The sequence below is a fragment of the Dermacentor andersoni genome, chromosome 5 (genome assembly GCF_023375885.2).
Source record: "Dermacentor andersoni chromosome 5, qqDerAnde1_hic_scaffold, whole genome shotgun sequence".
Classification (NCBI taxonomy): Eukaryota; Metazoa; Arthropoda; class Arachnida; order Ixodida; family Ixodidae; genus Dermacentor; species Dermacentor andersoni.
In genome coordinates, this window is record NC_092818.1 from 3827624 (window position 1) to 3851238 (window position 23615).

At 45.8% G+C, this 23615-nt stretch overlaps 1 protein-coding gene across 3 annotated transcripts in view; it reads left to right on the plus strand.

Moving 5' to 3' along the window:
- LOC126529909 (nuclear factor related to kappa-B-binding protein) overlaps nucleotides 1-23615 on the plus strand; it is a 437784-nt gene that overhangs the window by 35791 nt on the left and 378378 nt on the right. For 2 of the 3 annotated variants that reach the window (XM_055070097.2, XM_055070098.2), the window contains 2 exons: nucleotides 2017-2100; nucleotides 21784-21851. In XM_055070097.2, coding sequence (XP_054926072.1) covers nucleotides 2017-2100; nucleotides 21784-21851 — 152 coding nt within the window. The remainder of the gene's footprint in view (nucleotides 1-2016; nucleotides 2101-21783; nucleotides 21852-23615) is intronic. The other variant, XM_050177360.3, reaches the window with a different exon arrangement.

A 23615-nucleotide genomic window follows, 5' to 3' on the forward strand; every position in this document is an offset into this window, starting at 1 on the left:
CGTCGAGTGTAATGAACCCTCCTTACAGCAGCGCAGAGCATTACTCACTTTTTCCTACGTACTCAGAATTCAGTCATCATCGCAACACATATGCTACAATATCCTCACACAATGCAACTCACACCTACACTATACAAATAAACCGAACATGATTAAACCGCTTGTCCTGCGATATGAGGAATATGTTCGGGATTATGACATTCCTTGCGAAGTCCTCCAGGTTGCCAGAAAGCCACAGCGTCTGCCCCCGTGGCATGATTTTGAACCGTTGTATGACTGGACATTGACACATTTAAAGAAGAAAGACACCCCACGCGAACACATTACACAAGAATTTCGTGCTCTTCAGGAGAAATATCAAAATCACATGGAATTCTACACTGATGGCTCTAAAACGAAAGAACACGTGGGTGTGGGGGTCGTAACGGAAAATTGGGAAACAAGTATTCGATTGCCACAACACGCCTCAGTTTTTACGGCCGAAGTTTTCGCTATATAGGTTGTTGTTAAAAAGATTATCGCTGATAAACACAAAAATGCAGTCATATACACAGATTCTTTAAGCACACTGAAGGCTCTACATCTGAAATCTGAGTGTGAACCCCTGATTGGAGACATTTTAAACATGGTGGCTTTTTACAAATACGGGAGGTCAATTCGTTTCTGCTGGGTCCCAAGCCATGTAGGGATACCGGGTAACAAAGCAGCTGATAGATATGCATTGATGGCAGCGCACAAAGACATTACAAATGCAACACTCCCATATAAAGATAGCATCCATGCAATTAGAAAAGCCTTAACTGTAAAATGGCAACGCGAATGGGACTGTTGTGCCGACAACAAGCTACATCTCACGAAACCCATAGTTGGCAAGTGGAAGTCATGCTATCATCAGGAGTGGTTCATTGAAGTAGTTTTATGCCGACTACGCATTGGGCACACACACCTCACACACAATTACTTACTTACGAAAGAAGACACACCAATATGCGAGAAATGTCAATAGCCACTAACAGTTATGCACATATTACTCACATGTACGCAGATTGAAACACACAGACGGACACTTTTGCACAAATTATATCAACTACACATACCTTTACACCCTGCTCTAATTTTAGGTGATGATCCGCTAGTCCCATTATCTGACGTCCGTAAATTTCTAGACGACACTGGATTTTTACATAAAATATAGATTATTAGCACAACCTTTTCCTTCATAAACTGGATTTTAAAACACCTCGTGTCTGGCGCAGCATAGCCTTAGCCACTTTTGCGCCATTAAACCCCCATTTAATGAACTAACAAACTAAGAGGGCGAGCAGGTGAGCGCCCAAATCTCGAACTACATTAATTCTCAGAATTTCAGTACCTTCCAAGGTGTAAATAAAGTGTATTGGCACTTTTTGATGCTGCAAGGTAATAACATTCGTCTTTTTGTTTATCGACAAATGGTTTCTGGAGCACCAATTGAGAATACTCATAATTTATGCTCATGCTGATGTTGCGGCCACTACTGAAAGCAAGTAAAGAATGATGTTCTTTCATTCGCCGTATCACCCTTAAAGTACATCCAGCTAATACAAAAATACATGCAATTGAGATGGATCAATACAAAAACACCAAGTATTGTAACAGCAACAATAATAAATAAGGTAGAAATAGTGATAACAAAAACTAACTCAAATATTCATAATTTATGCTCATGCTGATGTTGCTGCCACTAGTGAAAGCAAGTAAAGAATGATGTTCTTTCATTTGCCGTATTACCCTTCTTACCCCCCTCCTGTTTCTAAAATCTTTTTATTTTGTTAAACAATTCAGCTTTCAGTGTGCGCATAATATGGCTCGTAGTTGCATGATTTTCCAATAAACCTCAGCTTCCATGTTCCTGCCAAGTTCATTGCTTTCTTTCTTTACCACTTTAGCACAAATGCCCTTTTGTGCAAAATGTTGCATGAACTTGCCCAGCAATTCACGGTTGTGGAGCAATAATTTGCCATTTTATTCCCTCAGGAATTTCTGCCCAACTTTGGCGAGAATGACAAGGAGGAGAAAGTGGAGACCCTGCAGTGAGTGGACCCTCTCTCACCTTCTGTGGTGAAGCACACTTTTTTCCTCCCCTGGGTGAGGTCACCAGCTGCGGCAGAGTACTGCTCCATCAAACAATTTAGAGCAACAAACACTTACATTCTCCTGTGAGACTGGCTAGGGGCATCAGTTTGCTGAATGGTATATCTGAAGAAAGATTTTGGGTTAAGCTTTAAATATGTGAATTGCCAAGAGATCTTATGGGACAGTTCTTGGGTCTAGGTTTGTCTTTTGGGCCTGAAACGAACGTCCTGGTATTTTTGCAACTTTCCAAAAATCCACTTTAGAGTAATTCATCGAGACATACTAAGATTATGAAGCACCTTCCCAGTGCTCTGGAATGTACATTTAAGAGGCAACACATACAATGTAACAACTCGTTAAAAAAGAAAGAAAAGAAAAAAATCCATAACCTCTGCCTTTTTGTCACATGTGTGTTGTGTTTATCAGTTTTTGCCAAGCTTGACCATGGAGTCTTGTTTAATAAGAGAGAAAGAGAAATGTTTATTATTTAAAGGGTCACCTTTTCCATGAAATGCAAAGCATGTGTAGTGATAGCAAGGTATTAGTACATAAAGTAAAGTTTGTGGTTTTATAAGCCGTATACATTCCAGTAAATATTTGCTTTCTAACTGAGCAAGAATGGTGTCATATGCATACAGACAAACATGAAAAGATGTCATGTGATGATCATAACACTTGCCCTCACATTGCTGGGGTTATAAGGGATGGCATCAGCGCCAAGTGAGTACCCTGTGCCGCTGCTTGTTTCATCATTTTGACTGTGCCACATCCCTGAAATTCAGGCTACATTACCTCCAACACTAAGTGCGTGGGAAGAAAATATGCATGAATCCACCAACTGTCTCGGCTCCCCCGATACATATTTATACATAGGCCACTTATGCCATCAGCTGTGTAGACGGCCATGAGCTGCCATGGCCGGGCTAAATAAGAAGGTGCATGCTTTTCTTTCCTAGCGTGCACTTGATCATGGGAACTCCAATTTTGGGCATGTGGGAAGGAAGAAGGCGTGCGCATAAAGCCACCATCCTTCTCGGGTCAACCACATGCACTTGAACTTACATCCACAGCATATGGGGCACGGGTACAGTGGCTGGAATAGGGGAAGTGTGCCGAAGGCGCGGCCGCTCGCGTGTGCTTCCGCGATGCAACTGCGAGGCGACGCTGGTGGTTGCTTACACGTCGTTTCCTACGAGCGTGCTATGCGTTTCGTGCTAGAAACGCGAATTTGCAGTGATTCTTTAGGTTCATAAATTAGTATATCCGGACTGCAATGCGTTCACTTGCATGCTACAATTGCAGTGACAATACATTTGTATATCTCCGCCTTCCATCAGTTTTCGTTCGATAAAACTTGCTCACTGCTGCCACGGTAGTTGCGCTTTAGTTACTGCCCGAGCACAGCAGCGATGCGCTGCACAGTGACGCTCTTTATCGCGTTTCAACTTTGCCGCTCAGAAGACTGCTAAATGCAACCATCGCGTGCTATAGGCGTGAATGGGATCTTTTGCGCACTCGCACTTCTTGCCATAGAAATCTACTTGTCGTTTACACTAGTTCTATGCACAAAAATTTTTCACAGCATGAATGCAGTAGTCGCATTCGTGATAATTGATTCTTATTGAAGAAATTGCTTGAATTAAAGTCGATGTCCAACGCGTATGAATTTATAACTAGACGTTTCTATGAGTGCTGATTATTATTTAATTGTAAAATAAGTATTGTGCTGTATTCGTCCAAATAATGTGATTAGTTTCATGCAAATAAAGGTGGAAAACATATGGTCCCTACTGTACATTCCTGATGGAACTGTTTATTGCTTTTACACTAAACCATAAATCATTCACCTGATAACAAAATTCAGGGTAATTAGAGGTTTCTTAAATGTAACATTAGTTTCAGGTAGATTAGTAATATACAAAACACACTTCAGAGAAAGTTCAGCAAGACATAGCTGAAAGCGCATCTCCACATGGTGCTCAAGTTGTTTTGCTAAGTTTCAAATGTTTTTTCTTCTCCCTTGTGTAAGTGCGGTCTTTGTTCAGAGACTTTGTATAGAAGTGAAGACGTGTCATGATGAAAAACTTTACAATACTGCTTGGTGAAAGAGTCCTCCAGTGCTTCAACAAAAGCAAACAGCTCACGTGTTGGATACAGCAGGCCGCCTTGGTCACAGAATGCTGTGAAGGATGAAACTTGCTTTTCTGCGTTCTCTGGTGGTGTAAGGAGAGCATCGAAGCAATCTCGGCATTTGGCTTTGACAGTGGCTTTGACGTCGGCTCATCACATGCACATTTTCAACAATCCAGAGAAAGCGCACACCGTACGGAAACCGCTCAATATGACCCAAAAAGCGCTGGAAACGTAGGCATGTAGGCCTTCCATGCGCTCAGCTTGACAAGTAAACGACGGCGAGCGCCACCTCGCGGATGCATCATGAAGCTGCACTGTGGTTCCCGTAGGAGCCGCTTGGCGGTAATCACACTCCCCCTATTCCAGCCACTGTAGCACGGGTCACTCATTCTTATCACACTGAGACTACGAAACATCATGGCGACGAGAAAAATTCGCCTGAAGTTTGCATATAATTGTCGCTGCAATAAAAGCAAACAAGAAAGATGGCAACCCATATGGCTTCTTCCTCGTTTAGCCTCACTTCAGCCACATCACGCTCCTTCATACTTATTCCCATTTTAGCTCACCCCATTAGGGCAGATGAGGGTAAGGATGATCATGTGTGCACTGACCATTGCAGTGGTTACATTTTGAGAGGGGCTGCAATGATAATTGTTCCACTTTTTCGTTTATTTTTATGCAACTGCACACTTGCAAAAGATTGGGGTGCAGGGTGTCTACCAACCAAGAAAACCGGGAATTCTCAGGGATTTTCAATAGCCTGGAAAAACTCGGAGAAAACATAGGGAATTAGTGCTTCAATCAGGGAAAATTAGCTGTCATTTTATGAAAGGGAACGAAAGTCACCCGACTACTGGCTCGAGTAAATGAGAGGAATCGTAACGAATTGTCTTTGACGCCGTGTTGTTGGCTGGAGGAGTTGCCAGTGTACAGTCAGTGACCGATTTTCTGGACGCCCGATTTTTGTGAAATGCCTTATAATGTGGACGGCTTTGCGGCACCACCACGTACCCCATAGAGTCAATATATAAGAATTTGTAATTTCAGACGCAAGAACCCTTTGCTCTCAGATTTTCCGGACTTTTTGCCGCAACCGCAGGTCCGAAACGGCATTAATCAAAGCCAACACCGCCGTTTTAATTATCTGGCAGCCTCGAACCAGCTCTCTCTCACGCAGATCCACTGGCAGCTGTATCCACCACCGCAGCAATGCTAGGCTTAGCTGCTTCGGCGTTCACTATTAAGGTTCTTGCCGTTCAGTGCCGTGTTTTTCATTGAAACAATTCGCTGCTGTCAGTAATGGCACCGACTCCGCCTCTGTAATCGTCGCGATTGGCTTCGAAGTTTGGGAAGCATAACACGTTGCATAATACCGGTTCCCGAAAGGCAGCTTCGCCTCAATACAGCGATGTTATGCGGTGAAGCGTACGGGAAGGATTGCGGTGAAGCTTAACAAGTGTGGGAAGGGGCAATTGTCACGGGACGCAGTACGTATTCCATAATTATACATGCTTGCACCCGCTGTCTCCTGTCACAGTACGAGCTACGATATGCCTAATAAGTGTACTGACAGGCCTTCAGAGCTCTCTTGGATGTGCCTGTGAGGACTTGAGCCCTTAAGGGCAGTAAAAGACATGCATTCATTTTTTCGGACTGCCCAATTTGATTTTTTGGACGTTTGCGTGGTCCCTAGGGAGTATGAAAAATCGGATGTTGACTGTACAACTGGCCAAGAGGTTGCTTCAAATGGTCCATGGGGTGAACGCGCAGTCAAATGAGGACAAAAACAGAAATCACCGCCGCATTGAGGGATGATGGGAATGGAACTGTGCTGCCTCTTCTTTGAAGGAGCTTGGGCTCAAAAAGCAAAGTGTTGGCTGATGTAGAAATGCAGGTGACCCTCATCCAAAGCAAAATAAACTCTTGAAAGCAGTCAAACACAAAGCGGAGGCATTGTGCATGGGCGAAAGATTTGTGAGGACAGTTGAGGTTGACTTTCCAACTGCTGAGAAAATCTCACTTGTGACAAAGTTCGGGCCTAATACCAATGATCTTGCTATCACTTCATAGAAATAGCTCATTTTCAGAAATATTTGCTTTTGTATGCATCTCTCTTTATTTGTATGTTAGAATGTTGGACTCTATTTACAATGGGCTTTATCATTTTTCTTTTTCGAAGACATTTTATTTGCTGTACATTTTACTATCCCCTACCTTCATAAGGAGGAAGCTTGGCCGAGTTGATGATTCAATATCGACATGTGTGCACAGCGCAAAAGACGAGGACTGAAGGAAGAACTCAACACAGGCGCTGACTTCAACTGATCTTTATTTGTGAATTTGCCAGAATTATATACACATTCAAAAGTAATGAAAAACAACTTTTGCATTATGTCGCAAATGAACCCCTATGCATCACAGCCAGATACTTGATTTTGTTTTTGGCAAGGGCAATAGACGCCATGCTGATGCAAAGGTCACCCAGCCGCTGTATCTTGTCAACCTCTATGATTTCACGTGTGAGCTGTTCTTGGTGTTTGGAGACTACGACGCAGTTTTCAAATTCAGGGTCACAAGGGCAGTCTCTGCAGTGAATGCCAAGATGACCTTGCATGGCGGTGTAAACATTCTAAAAATGCTCTTTCAATCACTCATTTAAACATCTGCCCGTTTGGCCAACATATTTCTTTCTGCAAGTCATGTAAAGTCATTTCCTTCTGTAAGTAATTTCTTTCCACAATCACGTAAACCACACCCAGGGTGCATGCTCCAAACCACTCCCTATGGTTAGTAGCGCAAATATTTCGTCGTGTGGCATGAGCATTCACACGCCTGCAGAGCTCCGATAATTTTCCGGGGTAGAAAAAACAACTTTAACATCTACTTTACTGCCTATCTTCTTCAAGATATGCAATATCTTGTGCAAGTAAGGGAGCACCGCTACAGTCTCTGGCAGCGCAGTCAGCTGGTGCTTTGTCTCACGCTTGACTTTTCTGCTACTGAAACTAACAAAAGCTCGAGGTACCCAGCATATGTTAGGCGGGAGGCCTGCGCAAGGAGACTGCGCGTTAAAGAGTGGAAGCAAGACTTATTTAGGGCATTTGTGAAGCAAAGTGTCATGATCCGCCTGGGTTCGGGAATGAGGGAGGGCTCGAGGCACCCTCCTCGTATATTTTCACCATGCCTTTCACACGGGTACGGTTCATCGATATGCACCACTGAATGTTGTTTTTTTCCTGTCACATTTGTTTCCGCTTGTACGGTATATTGACACGTGTACTTGCCTATCTTCATCAGGTGACCACGGTTCACCGCCTAACAAATGTTATTGCACAGCGCAGGACGCACCTGCATGTATTCGAAGTTTCTGGAATGTTATCGATGCTTCTATCCGCTGTCTGTCGTCGCCGAACCTTGTGTAATCTGATTGCATGTATGCGCGACGCGAATGGTGTAGAACTTTTTGGAAGGCATGCGGGTCCCAGCAGTTACTCTGGAACATTCGACGACTGATCTATAAAAGCCGACGCGCTTGACTCGCTGAGCAGATTTTCGCCGATCGCCGACCGTGTTCGCTGCTGTCGCCGTTCTTTGAGTGTAACCTGTTTTTGAGGGCACAAGTTCGTCCAACAAAACGCTAGTTTCGTCTTTCTCAGTTTGGCTGCTTTCTTCACAGTCACTACCACGTGACATCTGGTGGAGGTGCTTGTGCGTTCATGTACTGAACGCCCCTGCAAAGCCGCGATCCAACCCCGAAGCCCGGGGACAAATCCGACATCGCCCAAGACCAGCGTGCTAGCCGCAGACTGCAAGGACTGCCCCCAGAGCACAGACTTCTACCTGAGATGACGAAGAAGATCGTGGCCAAGACAACCCCAATGGCTGCCCCAGCGTCCCCCGTTATCCTGCAACAACCTCGGGACCCACCGACCTTCCACGGAGCAGCTACTGAAGACCTGAAATCCTGGCTGGAGACCTACGAATGAATTGCGACTTTCGACAACTGGGACTATGACGACAAGCTGTGGCATGTATACTTCGCCTTGGAAGACGCCGCCAGAACGTGGTTTGAGAACCGGGAGTTGACCATGACAACATGGGACCTGTTCCGTAGCGGCTTCCTGTGCACCTTTACGAGCGTCGTGCGCAAGGAAAGGGCTGAAGCCATGCTGGACATCAGAGTGCAGCTACCTAACGAGAATGTTGCCATCTTCACGGAAGAAATGAACCGTCTGTTCCGCCACGCCGACCCGGATATGCCCGAGGAGAATTCCGCCTTCTCATGCGTGGTGTGAAGGAAGAACTTTTCGGCGCAATGATATGAAGCCCACCGAAGACCGTAGAAGAGTTTCTTCGCGAGGCCACCAGCATGGAGAAAACACTTGAAATGCGGAACCGGCAATTCAACCGCCGCACGAACTCTACCAACTACACAGGAACTCAATCTCTGGCCACCGACGATCTGTGCGACACTATCAGAGCGATCGTACGAGAAGAGCTGCAGAAGTTGTACCCTAGGTCGCAGCCTCAAGTAGCCTCAATCGCCCAAATTGTCAAAGATGAGCTTGAGCGATCCCTTGGAGTTCCTGAGGTGCAACCAGAATCACCGCAGCCCAAGCCGGAAGCGATGACATATGCCGCCGTCGCCCGCTGCCAAGACCCCCCTGCACGACCGCACCAGGGACCTTTAACGCCACAATTTCGTCATTCACCGCCGCCGCCGCCGCCGCCAGCATGCCCGCCCACCGCCGCTACGCGAGGAAGACAGACATTTGGCGTGCTCCTGACGGCCGCCTACTCTGCTACCACTGCGGAGAAGCGGGTCACGTCTACTGCCGATGCCCATACCAGGAAATGGGACTGTGAGGGATCGCCGTTAACGCGCCACGACCACAGCTTGGCGAACGACCTCACGATATCGCCGACTACTTTTCTGCCACTCAGTGGAGCGCTCGACGACCATCCCATTCGCCGTCACCAGGCCGCTACCTGTCGCCGCAGCGCCGACCATATACTGGCCCAGCCTGGGGCCGGTCTGCGAGCCCATATCCGGAAAACTCAAAGTACTTCACACACATCGATCTGTGTGAAAATAAAATCTATAGTGGAAAATGAAACGCTGTCTCTGTGTATCTGTATTTTTTGACGTCCTCGTTCAGTCGTGCTTATACACTCCATCATGGATTAGGCAAGATCCTTTCACTATAGAATCAACAGCAATAAAGGAAAGTTCTGATACATCAAGAAGCGTCTGGCACTGAGCGATAACCCTGGAACAGTAGTTAGCAGGGGAAAATGGTCAGAGGAAAAAAATGCACAATGTACAGTCTAATCTCGTTAATTCGAACATTCGGTTTATTCTAACTGGCGCTGTGACCCGGTAATTCGAACGTGCAAGAATTTGGGAGAGTTAATTCAAACATATTGCGCTCCGACAGTGCTCTCAGCAGCGCGCCAAATCACGCGGCAGCACCTCCACCCAGCATTCCTCTGACCCCACCATGGAGGAGGAAGAGCTTAGGAGAGACTCCTCAACGCTGCACGCGAAAAAAAAACAAATACCGCGGCCGAAATTTGTGCGCAGACATGTGCCGGCACGCATCACCAATTACTTCTGTTAGTGACTTCTGTTAGTGTTGCCTGTACACCGTAGAGTCAACGTAAAGAACGTCTAAAATTTCGGATGTTAAAAACCTTCACCGTCTCACTTCCCAGTCTTTTTGCCATGAACGCAGGTCCGAAACGGCATCAATCGAAGCCACCACCACCGCAATTCGATTATCGCGCTCTCTCATGCAGATCCGCTGGCAACCGTAGCCACATTGCCTAGCTGTTTCGACATTCGCTACCAAGCTTCTTGCTGTTCGATGCCGTGTTTTTAATTGAAGCAGTTTATGCGCCGCTGTTAGCAATGGTGCTGACGACGCCTTTATAATCCTCGCCAATGGCTTCGGAGTGCGGAAAGCATGGCACGTTGCATAATGACGGCTCCCGAAAGTCAACTTTGCGCCAATACAGCAGTCTTACGCGGTGAAGCATACCAAAAGTTTGAAGGGGCAATTGTCACGGAACATGGTATGTTTCCTTTAATTATACACACGTGCACCCGCCATCTCCTGTGACAATACAAGCACCGATACGCCTAAAGGCTGTTTCACGTGCTTCGACTGGAACGACGAAAATCGGTGCAGTCGCACGCGTCGCAATGCGATTTTTAGAGGGAACATTTCACATGATTGCCATTTCAACAATGCGACTAGTGCGACACCCAGGGTTGCTTACTGCCAGGTTTCGTGGCACATGCTGCGTAATTCTTTTACTGTAATGAATAATGTTTGCATGATAATATTGTTGACTTTTCTTTATTAGGAGCAAATAATATGCTTGTTTTGTAATTCAGAAACCTGTTGAAGTTAAAATTTGTTTTGGAGTGCGCAACGGCGGCAGTGGCCAGTGTGGCTGAACGCCTAAAGAAGTCAGTTTCAAGGGGGACGGATGTGATTACAGAAAGCAGTAATAGCAAAAAAACGAGTAGTGGCTATCCGTACATTCATTCAGTGTTGCAAAGGCTTAAAAAAGTTGCAAGTAGATATGATTTCACGGCTCCCAATAAGCTAGGTAAGATATGCCCTGCCGTGCAGAGGAAAAAGGAGCAGGTAAAAGGCAAAAAAAGAATAGATATTTGTCCAATGAAGCACAATAAGAACAACAGTTTTACTGACTGTCGTATGGGGGTGGCTTATAAGATTTCCCTTAGCTGTGGCCAGTTCTAAATAGGGCAAACGGGGTGGTGTATCAATCAGAGGCTGATGGAACATAAAAGGTCGTTAACCGGTGGATTGCCTTCTAATCTTTCTTTACATTGCCAAGATTGTAAGTGCACGCCAGAGTTAGATAAATGTGCGATATTGTACTGGCATAAGAATGAAGATACGCGTCTTACGGTAGAGGCATGGCATATCTACAGTATAATGGTGGAAGTGCATGCATGAGTCAGCCTTTGGTTACTTTACATAAGGAAGAGATTAAGTCTCTTAACAGTTATCTCTCACGTGGACCGGAACATGTACCCGACTGACACGTGGTGATGCCATTGCAGAGCTTGCGCAGCTGAGTTTTGTGTCTCCTTTCTTTTTTTCGCCTCAGTGCTCCCTTCAGTTGATAGTCGGCATTCGTGTTGTCCACTTCTCTACTCTTGTGTCCTGTCTGCATGCCTCACCTCTTTTTTCTTTAGTTGTAAGTTAGCTCTCATCCATCTTTAGTGTCATACTGTTGATACTGCTTGTGTGTGTGTGTGTCTGTGCATGCGTGCATAGATTTGGATGTGAAATTGGGGCCTTGGGCGGGTATATCGTTTGTCTCCTGTGCAGCCTCATGAATTCATTAACTATAGTGCAACAGAAATACAATTGACAAGAACAAAGTGAACATACAGAACGCTTCATTCTTGTCCCTTGTATATCTGTCACGCTTTAATTAATAATGAATACACACTAACTTGTCCAGGTTTCAGTTCTTATGTCGGGATCATAAGCCGGCTTGTGTCCTGGAATATGTGCATGGCTATGTATCCTGTAATTTAATTTTTGGCCATGTGCTTGCAAGTCGCGTGTCAGTCTCCTGATTTTCCTGACAACGTTGTGGGATGTGCAGGCCTAGACAGTTTCTGGTGAATCCATGCAGGTGTGCAGGGTGTTGTAGTCTGTAAATTTGCTCTATAAGTGCTGCTTTGATTGCTTTCAGTTCAGCTTTTTTGGGTGTAGGATGACCTGGAATGGTACTCACTTGTATCGGGTTTAATCTTATGTAGTGTTGTACTACTGTTACACTGCTATTGGTACATCAGTGTACTATATGTGCCTGATGTTTGCTTGCATCTTCATGATTAGCAACCTCCTCTGTGTGTTTGGCAGTTGCATATATAGTCGAACCCGGATATATCGAACCCACATATTTCGAATTATTGGCTATATCGAACACACAGATTACCCCCTAGAAAATACTATGTAAAAGTATTGGACAATTGCGTAGTATATTGAATTCCATTTTCGTCGGACATTCAATATATCGAACGCCGCGCCGCGCCCCTGGAAGGAGCGCTTTTCCCAAAGACATTCGTGTCCGGTCCTCAGGGGAAAACATTTCCGCAGAGTCAGTCAGCAAGCTCCTCCTCTGCGCATGCACGGCCGTCGCCTAGTGACGGAGACGCAGAGCCTTTCCCCCGTTCTTGCGCCCCACCGGCGCGAGCTCTCTTGCTCCTCCTCTACCGCCGGCATGTGCATTGGGCAAGGGCATTGGAGCTCAGCGAAGAGAGTTTGCGGCATGGAGACGCGGCGACGTTTCTAAGCCACGCTTTCTGGGAAAAGGGAGAGAGAGAGAGTGAGGGGTCGGCACGGTCGCTCGGGGGCCAGGGGAGACAAGAGAGCCAGAGGGGGCTCAGAAAACGAACACAGCGCCTTCGACGGCATATTCCGCCTATCTTTTTCCCCGCTCTCTTCTTTCTTTTCCCTTTGTCATTCCTTTGCAGCCCCGTTGACTGCCGCTCGAACAGGCTTCGCTCGGACTGCTCCATCTGCGCATCACACGTTTTGTTGTGCATACCTCTGTTTCAACGTGCCGTGTGTAGTGTGTGTGATTGAGGTCATCTGGTGAGCTATGGCATCCGCGGACATAAAAAAGAGGAAGAATCTGGACTTTGCAAGAAAGCTTGAAGTAATCTGGCGTGTCGAGAATGGAGAAAAGAAGTCCTCCGTGGCAGACGCATTCGGCATTCTGCGGAGTACTTTAAGTACGTTGTTAAAAAACAAGCAGGACATCAAGCTCAAAGCAGGTGAGGAAAGTTGCTCGGGAGCGTGTCGTGTGCGCCCTGCTGCTTTTGACAAATTGGAGAAGGCACTCTATACGTGGTTTCTTGAAATCCGAGTGAAAAATATTCCCGTGGATGGCTCGATGTTAATCGAAAAGGCCAAATGGTTTGCTACGGCTCTTGGCGAAGAGAACTTTTGCGGTGGCACTGCATGGCTGCAAGGGTTTAAAAACCGCCACGGCATTGTAGGAAAGGCCATTTCAGGCGAAAGTGGGACTGTCAGCAGCCAGGAGATGCAGCAGTGACTTTCTGAGGAGTGGCCGAAGATCACTGAGAAGTTTTTGCCTGCAGAAATCTTCAATGCAGACGAAACTGGTCTCTTTTGGCAAATGTTGCCGAATAAGACACTCGCTCTTCGTGGAACCTCATGCCACAGCGGTAAAATGAGCAAAGTGCGTGTGTCGGTGCTGCTTGCAGCCAACATGGACGGCTCGTGCAAGCTACGGCCATTCGTGATCGGGAAGAGCAAGTCACCGCGCGGCTTCAAGAACTGTAAACAGCTTCCCATCTGCTACGGCTGTAATAGGAAGGCCTGGATGACACGTCAACTTTTTGTTGAATGGCTGCAGGCTTGGGACTCTGAGTTGGGCAAGTCAGGCCGCCGAGTTTGCCTTCTGGTAGACAACTGTTCGGCCCATCAAACGACTTTCAAGCAGCCGCACATCGAATTGAAGTTTCTCCCGCCGAACACCACAGCGAGACTGCAGCCCCTTGACCAGGGTATCATAAAGGCATTCAAGGTAGGCTATCGGAAGCGACTTATTCAACGGCTCCTCATAAACCTCCGCATGGGAACCGATCTCAAGATTGACCTGCTCGGCGCGATCCAGATGATTACCGGCGCTTGAGGTGACTTGAAGGAGGCCACAGTAGCCAACTGTTTTGGCAAGGCAGGCCTTGAAGTGGCCGGAGATGAATGTCCGGAAGCTTTAGATGACGTTGAGTGCTTGGAGGACGCGTTCCGCGACTTGTCCAATTTTCCCGGCGCCATCCCGTCCGAAGTTACTGTTGATGACTTCATTAATGCTGACAGCGAAGTTCAAGCGGTAGCCGACCTCGCTGATGAGGACATTGTGGCCAGAATAGCTGGCGTTCAAGACGGCGATTCCAGCGACGACGAGGGCAACTGTGTTTTCGAAGAAACGCGTTCGTGGACATGCACAGCCATTGAACTGGCATCAGCGTTCAGCCTGATTCGGTGCTGTTACAGGGAAATGGAAGGCACTGGGCTCTCGCACCTGGACAGTCTCGAGAAGATTGAGACTAGTGTTTTAAACTTCATTTCCCAGAGGAAAAAGGAGCCCAAAATTTGTGATTTTTTTTCCGTGAAATAAAGTGCTTTCATATTGTGTGCTCATGCTATGTGATTCGCGGCTGTTCCAATCGGTAAGCCACAATTTTTTATGATCGCGAGTGCTTTTTTGGCCTATATCTGTATATCGAATTTTCGCTATATCGAACTATTTTCCGATCCCCGTTGAATTCGATATATCCGGGTTCGACTGTAGTTTCCTGGCCTAAATATTTAATCCCATATTGCACGGTACGGGCCTGTTGGGTTTCAAGTTGAAGTGCTCCTGAGGTTGTGTTTCTGAAGGGAGGGGTAGTCATCTTTGCATCTCATATGCTAGCTGTCATAGTATCTTGGGACCAGGTTCTAAGCTCTTGAGGCAAAGAATTTGTGCTGCAGGCTGCAACTCTACTCTGTCTAGGTGCTTGTCTGTTTGCTCTTTCTCATAGAGGTCTTCAAGCATGGTAAAGTCGGAAAGACCTGTTGTTACCCGTTGTCTATATTCAATGAGTTGTCTTCTTTGTGTGCTGCTGGTAATTCATACCGCACAATACCTTGGACACAAGCACAGCATCTGCAATTTTCCATAGTATCCGCTCGTCCACCCCCCATGATTTCGAGATTATTCTTTTCACCAGGTGTAGAATTTGCATCCAGGCATGGCATAATTGTTTCACCCATGTGTTGGCTCTGCCATTATGGTCTTACACTAGCTGAGGATTTGTGGATGTTGACACGGATATATTTGTCCAGCTTTGTGGAGTACAATGTTGCGATCTGGGGTAGTTCTTGACTCGTCTTTTTTCCGACGTCGATGTAAGCTGACTTAACAAAAAGCGAGAGGTCAGACTGGCCAAGAAAGTCTGCAGTGTTGTCGAGAGCTGGATGCATCATTCTTGATTTCTGTATAATATAGCTTTCCCATAGACTGTAGTACTTCTTGTAGTACGCCTGTGTTGTTGGTGTGGCTGGGCCAAATGTACCTCCGACTCTTACCTGGAATTTTCTGTCTTTCAAAATGTTACTGTTGAACTTAAGTGCTCTAATCAGAAATTTTCTTGCTCATCTTTCCTCTTATTAGAGTAGCATGAGGTACTGCTGTTTAAAGCCTCTTCACTCTCTTCATTCTTTCATAAATGGTATTACACAATGCCCTGTAATAAAGTTACTGCTGCTTATGGCCCACTCATATCTGCCAGAAGGGACAACTCTTGAAAAAGGTTTTCCTTGTGCTGTGTGCATGGTGTAGTACAAGCATTCATGTATTTTGACATATATACATCTGTAGAATCAGCTACCTGATAGATTACCGAGATACTGATCATGCTTATTTGTGCAGTGCTGTTGAACAATACATATTCCTGCAATAAATGTTTACACATTCGAAGTATCAGAAAAAATGCTTGTTTTACAATTTTGCCCTTTGCTTTCGTTTGGTGTTGGTATTGCTTGTTAGATTTTTCATATGCATGCCCTATTTATGCAATGGCCTTTGGGTTCAATAAAGGATGAACTAAATCTAAGTGCAAGAGCTTTTTTTTTACTTGTGACTCCCATCGAGAGGCGACTGCCAAGGCTGGCAACTCAACCCCTTACCTTGTGTAAGGCTGGCAACTCAACCCCTTACCTTGTGTTAGCAGCAGAATGTCGTAGTCACAGTGGCAGATGAATAAATTGAAGAACAAGACAGATTTGTGTTTTTTCTTGCCTGTGTATAGGTAAAAAGTGCAATAAATAAGTATGTCAGAGCAAGAAAGCTGTTTGTGGCCCTTTATTGCATAAACTGCATGTTGCGTATGGTTGAACTGCAGAAATTTCTTTCAAACTCCCAGTTCTTGCAAGTAGCATGGTACTTCATTACTTATAATGGTAGTAATCACAGTGGACATCGTTACGTGGGTTTACACACTAATATATGTGATCACAAAGGTATTAGAAAGTGCTATTAGAAACATGTAAGGCGTGGATGTTTCTGCACACTTGATCAGCTGTGAACATGCAAGAACCATTTGTACTTAAAAAATTCAAAGATTCACAGGAAGGGATGCAACTGGCTGACTTCACTGCACAGTTTTGATTTACTTTTCTTTAACGTGTCGTCTTCTACTGTTTCATCTCCACACGAACAGGCTCTTTGCCTGCTTTTCGCATTGTTGCACGAGTTTTACATGACGGTACATAGTCACTGTGCGTGTCACTGTGTCACTGTGTCACTATCAAGCGAATAATTCACCTAATTTACTAACTAGAGTTAATTACCATTCAGAGGAAATGTTTATACAGATGCAGTAAGGATACAAAGTCCGCAACATATTCAATGTTTATTGGTTTTTGTGCAAGGAAAAATATTCTCCAGAGATGTAACTTAATGTGCATGACATATTCAAAAACAAGTTAACGACTCTGTTTATTCAACTCTGTTTATTCAAATGTGCTATTTCGTTGAAAATTCATTACGATAGCCTACACATTTGCTCTCTCAAATTTAATAAGTAAGTGAGGTAAGATAACCTTCCAAGGTGCATCGGGAAATTCACACTTGAAAACCGACAAGAAAATGCAACTGAACGGTACTGGGTTCAGCACAACATTGAAACTTTGGGTACCTTGCTGTCTTGTCATTTGCCCTTGCCGAGGTTGAAATTATTTAGGCTGCTCCGTACGTATGATTTTTGTGTGCTATTTAACCCTTTGAGGGTCGAATTATTTTGAAAAAAACTTTTCCAGGTGGTCAAATTACTTTATTGCGGATCTTGAATGTACAAAATGTATAAAGTCGGGAATAAATAGTAAAAAATAATTAGGAACAGTATTTTGGTGTCGGCATCACTCAGAACTGCAAATTTTCTATAGTATTTCCGAGCGTGGTACTCCTTGAAACACGGGTCTACGCACAGCGCCTTATCGCAATCTGCACACCTAAAATGCGTGTCTGTTCTCTTGGAGCGAGGAGCTGTGTTGGCGCACACGACATCTCTGCGACATCTCTGCGTGCGGCTGCCTTGGGCAGAGATCTGAGGCACCCTCTCGCATAAGCGCGTTGCCGCAGAGAGCGACAATACCTCATGAGCGGTGGTGATAAACAAGCTAAGAGCAGTGCCAATCAAGATAGAAATCGGCTTCCGCTGCTCCTGCGAGAACGTGCCGACAAAGAGAAAAACCACGTTTCACGCACCTCCATTGCGATCACGCGGCGGAACCGAAACCGCGAAAGCGTGTTGCCGCAGAGAGCGAGAATACCTCGCGAACGGCGCTGATAAGCAAGCTAAGAGCAGCGCCAATCACGATAGAAATCAACTTCCACCGCCCTGCGAGAGAGTGCTGACAAAGAAAAAAAAATGACGTTTCGCGCACCTCTGTTGCGATCACGCGGTGAAACCGAAACCGCCAAAGGGGCGTTGCCGCAGTCTGAGCGACGCGCTGAAGCTAGCAGTCAGCTCTGTTATCTCCCCAAGAAGGTAGCACCAATTTCAAACGCATCTTGTATGTGCGAAGAGGTGGCAGCACCTCACGGTAAGCACGCATCGTCATTATGGCGCGAAATTTCAAACGGAGGGTCGGAACCGTACCCGTACGGCAAAGACCTTGCGGGACAGAAAACCGCCGCCGTACATGTACGGCAAAAACCTTCAAAGGGTTAACAAAAGAAAATGTGAAGACCCCTAAAGGTCATGTCGTCTCGTGGCAACTCGCAGAGGTGTACGAAGCAAAAGTGAAAATGCACTTAATTACCTGCGTAGCATGTCACCGAACCGGTTGGTCGCAGCTGAACTGAAGATCGGGGGGTCGGCACTGCGACTGCGATTTTCGTCGAAAACGACAGAAATCGCACTTCTGGTGTGGCAAAATCGCATCATGTGAAACAGGCTTAATAACTGAATGCTATTTCTAAATATGAGTGAATAAATCATCTAGAACTTCTTACTCGTGTGTTAGCTCAGTGAACATCCGCCACTGCAGGTGAGTCCTCCATTAAGTTACCTTCATTTAATTTAATAAATTTCTTTTAATTTAATATTGTTTGAAGGGGGACTAAGCACTTCTGAAACGTTCCTAACGCTTTTTAGCTTCCAGAATGAAGGCATCAGAAGAGCAGTCAATGAAAATTAAAAATTCATCAACTGTGGGGATGCGCGACTCTCGCGCGTCCCCTGATATGTTTTTCCCGCATACCGCGTCTCCTGTAATCCGGCTTCGCCGCGTGGTTTGGCGCCCGCAGCGGTCGGAGTGGTTGAGGCGCAGTACGAGAGATGGCGCGAGTGTTGTGCTGTTAACGCCGCCGACAGGTCTTTACCTGGGCACCGAAAGACAAGGCGCTTGCTCTCTTAGGGTCGAGACAGCGAGGAATGCGGACGTGCCGTGCTGCGCGTGCGCCGATCCATGCTTCTGCGAGACCGTCTCGCGTGGCCGCCTTGGAACGCGCCACCGTTTGCGTGGCCGTACACGCGAACGACCAGGCATTGGGACCCAGCATGGGGCGAACATGTTCGCTCGCTATCCGGTCGCGGTGAGTCGGACTTCTAGATTTGTCGCGCGCCCATCGGCATGTTTTGTGGATAGCAACTCGGCTAGCTGGCATTGATCTATGAAAGGTGCAATAAATGCCCCTGTGATTGTTTGCACTACTGTGTTGTCGTTCCTTTGTCCCAAGAGCATGGGTGTGAAAGACCCCACACAACGTATATAAATATGTTAAAAACTGCAGTGCCTTGCACTTGTGATGAAATGTCACGGTCTAAACAGGATAAAAACAAGTCACTAAGAATGGGAGCAATGACTTTTTAATTTTCATTGACTGCTCTTCTGATGCCTTCATTCTGGAAGCTAAGAAAACGTTAGAAACGTTTCAGAAGTGCTTAGTCCCCCTTCAAACTAGTCATGAGATGCCGGTAGATAGGTCTCTTTGTTTCCTTGATCTTCGCCTGAGCTTTCAGGACAGCCACATGTGTTGGTCGTATGAGCCGCGAGCCAACAAGCCACTTCTGCCGTATACGTCCGCACATTCTAAGCTTGTTAAGCAGGCCATTATCAGTTTGTGCTTCAAGAATGCCCTTAGCAAGTCTTGCTGTCATGTAGTGGACGTAAGCTTTGAAAGGCAAACTCTACGTTTGTCCTTGGATATTATCCTAGGGTGGTGCTAGTGTCTGTCGCGGAACGCATTTTAAGAGAAGCGTGATCCAGCACGCAGAAGTCAGTTGCCGATGCCCCTCCCGGCATACGCCCTAAAGTCAGTGTCATACCTTACATGCACGGGATATCCCATAACTTGAAAAAGATGGCCCAAAGGGCGAATGTAAGAGTTGTTTTTTCTGCTCCCAACAAGCTTGGCAGGTTTGCAGGCTGACGGATCCAAATGCCGTCCCTTCCGATAAGTGCAGAAAGCATCACCGCAAAAAGTTTGTCGAGTGTGTCCACCAGGTGGTGTACAACCTCCCGCTTTCATGCGGGAAGAAATATATCGGACAAACTGGGCGTTGCCTCAATGATCGGCTCCGCGAACATAGCAACAATGTAAAAAACGGCTCTGGTGGTTTCTTGGCGATCCACTGTCGCGATCATGGATGCAAACCTCTTGAGGATCGATCAATGCACGATTGTTTCCCGTGGCAGCACGCAGCTCAGCCGTGAAATATCTGAAGCGCAGATGATCGCGAAATTGGGTGATAAGCGTGTTAGCTTCCCGTCTCTGGCTCTCACAGAAAAAGAATAAAGTTTCTTGGCAGCGGCATCACTTGACTCCTAACTATGTTACATGAATTCGCACTTCATTTTCTCGTAAGCGCATGCGCGGTCTACACTGCCTCCCATGTATAAAATCGACGCAGTGGCACAATAAACTTAGTTGAAAGTTTGCGCGTGCGTGTTGTTTTTTGTCACGCAATATCATTTAAGTAATGCAGGTTTTCCTCATCCAAACCAAAATAAACTCTTAAAGGAATGAAACAACACACTGAAGCGTTGTGCATGGGCGGAGAGTATGTCAGGACAGTTGAGGTTGACTTACCAGCTGTTGCGAGAGAACCTCATTTGTAACAAAATTCGGGCCTCATACTAATGAGCTTGCTATCAGTTGATAGAAATAGCTCATATTCGAAAATATTTGCTTCTGTATGTATCTCATTTTTATTCGTCTTTGACAATGTTCAACTCGATTTGGAATAGGTTTTACTATGTTTTTCGAAAATATTTTGTTCGCTATGCATTTTACTAACCCCTCCCTTCTGTTTTCTTTTGGAATAAAATGAACACCACTACTTACTATTCAGACTGGTCTAAGTTTTTTTTTTAACATGCTTACTAGAGAGTGACAGCATCAGGGCGACATGGCGTCAGCCCGTCTGTGTCACTGTATCACTCAGGCAGTTTTGCAAAAGCACTCAGGGAAAACCTGATAAACTCGGGGAATTCGAAAATGTCAGCTTTGGTTTGCAATGTGGGCTTGTTGGTAACGCATCTTGAATAGGTGTACGGTAGCACGATTAAATGATAGGACAAAAGAAGACACGCAGGGACACGCACAGCATTGTGTGTTTCCCTGTGTGTCTTCTATTCTCCTGTCTTTTAATCACGCTACTGTACACCTATTCAGCACTGTGGCTTCAGGATTTGCTTGGTGCTATGTTATGCTACGTTGCTGCTTATGAGAATCATCATTATCAGCCTGGCTACGCCCACTTCAGGGCAAAGGCCTCTCCCATACTTCTCCAACTACCCTGGTCATGTGCTAATTGTGGCCATGTTTTCCCTGCAAATTTCTTAATCCCATCTGCCCACCTAACTTTCTGCTGCTCCCTGCTGCGCTTCCCTTCTCTTGGAATCCAGTCCATAACCCTTAATGACCATCTGTTATCTTCCCTTCTCATTACATGCCCTGCCTATGCCCATTTCTTTTTCTTGATTTCAACTAAGATGTCATTAACTTGCGTTTTTTCCCTCACCCAATCTGCTCTCTTCTTATCCCTTAACGTTACACCCTTCATTCTTCTTTCCATAGCTCATTGCGTCGTCCTCAATTTAAGTAGAACCTTTTTTGTAAGCCTCCAGGTTTCTACCCCGTAGGTGAGTACTGGTAAGACACAGCTGTTATACACTTTTCTCTTGAAGGATAATGGCAACCTGGTTTTCATGATCTGAGAATGCCTGCCAAAGACACGCCAGCCCATTCATATTCTTCTGATTATTGCAGTCTCATGATCTGGATCTGCATTCATTACCTGTCCTAAGTAGATGTATTCCCTTACCACTTCCAGTGTGTCGCCACCTATCGTAAACTGCTGTTCTTTTCTGGGACTGTTAAGCATTGCTTTAGTCTTATGAGAATATTCCCACCCATTTTAAGTACACTCACTAGTGCACTGCTCTTGTCTCGATGCAGGCGGCTGTTCAGCGGGTGCAACTTCAAGTTTGGCAATCCCATACACTGCTTCTTCCTGCGGCTTAGGGGTGAGTCACTTTCATGGCTCAACTTTATGGCATGGTCTATAGCCCACAGCATAGAGAAGTGGCTGTAGCAGGGCTGCCATTGGCTACAGGTGAAAGCTTGCCAGATGACAACCAAGTAGAATGCGATCCAGCCAGTGGCCGAAGTGCTTTGTACACATGGGCCATTCTACTGCTGTGTACTAATGAATGTGACTGCAGTAGCCTGCAACAGCAATCTCCACATGTTGGTGACCTGGGCTGTCAGCAACACGGTGCACATGATCGCATGGCAAACTGACCTGTTGATTCCACAAGCTTGAGCTGGCAGGTATGAGGGGGGTTAATAAGAGGAAGTTGCACCACTTGCTTGGTCCACATTTGAGTCTTACCTGACTACTACAATTAAAGTTGTGCGTTTTAGAACTGTGCCTTGTGGCCTGCATGGCTCTTGTTAAGTGCTGCTACTTCGACCTAGAGTCTAATTGCCTCAAATGGTGGTCTCTGATCGAGCTTTAGCTCTGAAAATGGTTATCTGCATTTGCTATGGGGAGGAGGCTGTGCTTCATATGGGACCTGTAAGATCAAAGCGAGATCCTTTCCAAAGTAGCGTTGGCCACAACCAAAAGTGCAGTTTAACTGGAGTTCGGGCCAAACTCCAGCTCTCACATAAAACCCCTCCATGTAAAACTCCTTTGCTGGGGCCTTTGAGACTTTTGGGGCCTTTGAACTGGAAAAAAAAAAAAGAAACATTTTGTAGCTGACTGGATTAGCCAGGTTTTTCATGTGCACCTCTAGTTCCGCATCAGCTGTTGACCACCATTCATAAGTGTACCACCCTGCTAGCTCCTTATCGTATGTGCTTCCCAGATTCCCTCTATGTTAGTTCTTTGAGGATGAGAACTTGCTGCTGTTTAGAAAACTCAATGGCCATGAAGTAGGTAACTCTGGCTGACAGCCAGCTCTGTCTTTACAAAAAAAAGGTCTTCCAGTTTGGATCAAGTACAGTAGGTCGTAAACTATATTTTGCTTGTGCGAAAAGTTTAATTTGAGCAATATTTCAGTGTATTGTGTGTGCGTGATGTTGGTAATTGTGACAGGAAGTAAATCCAACCAGAGTGTTTTCCTGCCAGGACACCTTCCTGCATGAGCAGTAGCATTTGAGAAAGGTAATTTATATCTGCACTGTCACTCAACTTCTTGAAAGAAAGTTTTGTAGTCACTTTAGCATACGCTGAAGAGGATGAAGGCGAAAGTCTGCGTGCTCATGAGACATTAGAGAGTTTTAGAATAGGGGCCCCAAACGCTTTGGGGCCCCAAAGAAATAGCGTCGAAGCCACTGCGCATGCGCGAGACGCAAACTGCGTTTGGGTTTTGCGTTGGGAACGCTATTTCACCGATTTAGCGGGAGCTCAAATAGCGTTCCCAAAAGCTTTGCGTCAACAAACATGGCGGCACCCATCGAAGCGACGGCTCTAACCTAGCACCAAACTGGGTTCGATTCGCGGTAATGTGTGAAGTTCGCAAGCTAGGAGTAGTGACTGCAGTTATCGCTTTCTCTCAACTAGCGTGTGTTATGAAGATTGATTCATTAGACGCCGCTGATTCCGAATTCGAGTGTGGATTTTATGGCTCGTAGGCCTAACACGGCTAAGCTTGGCTGGTGAAGGCACGTAGAGTTGGTTTTGTTGCTCCAAACTAAGCACAACTAATTGTTTGCTGCTTGAAGAATAACCTCTAAATTGTAATTAAACGCGAATACACGCAAGTCAAAATTACTATTCATAT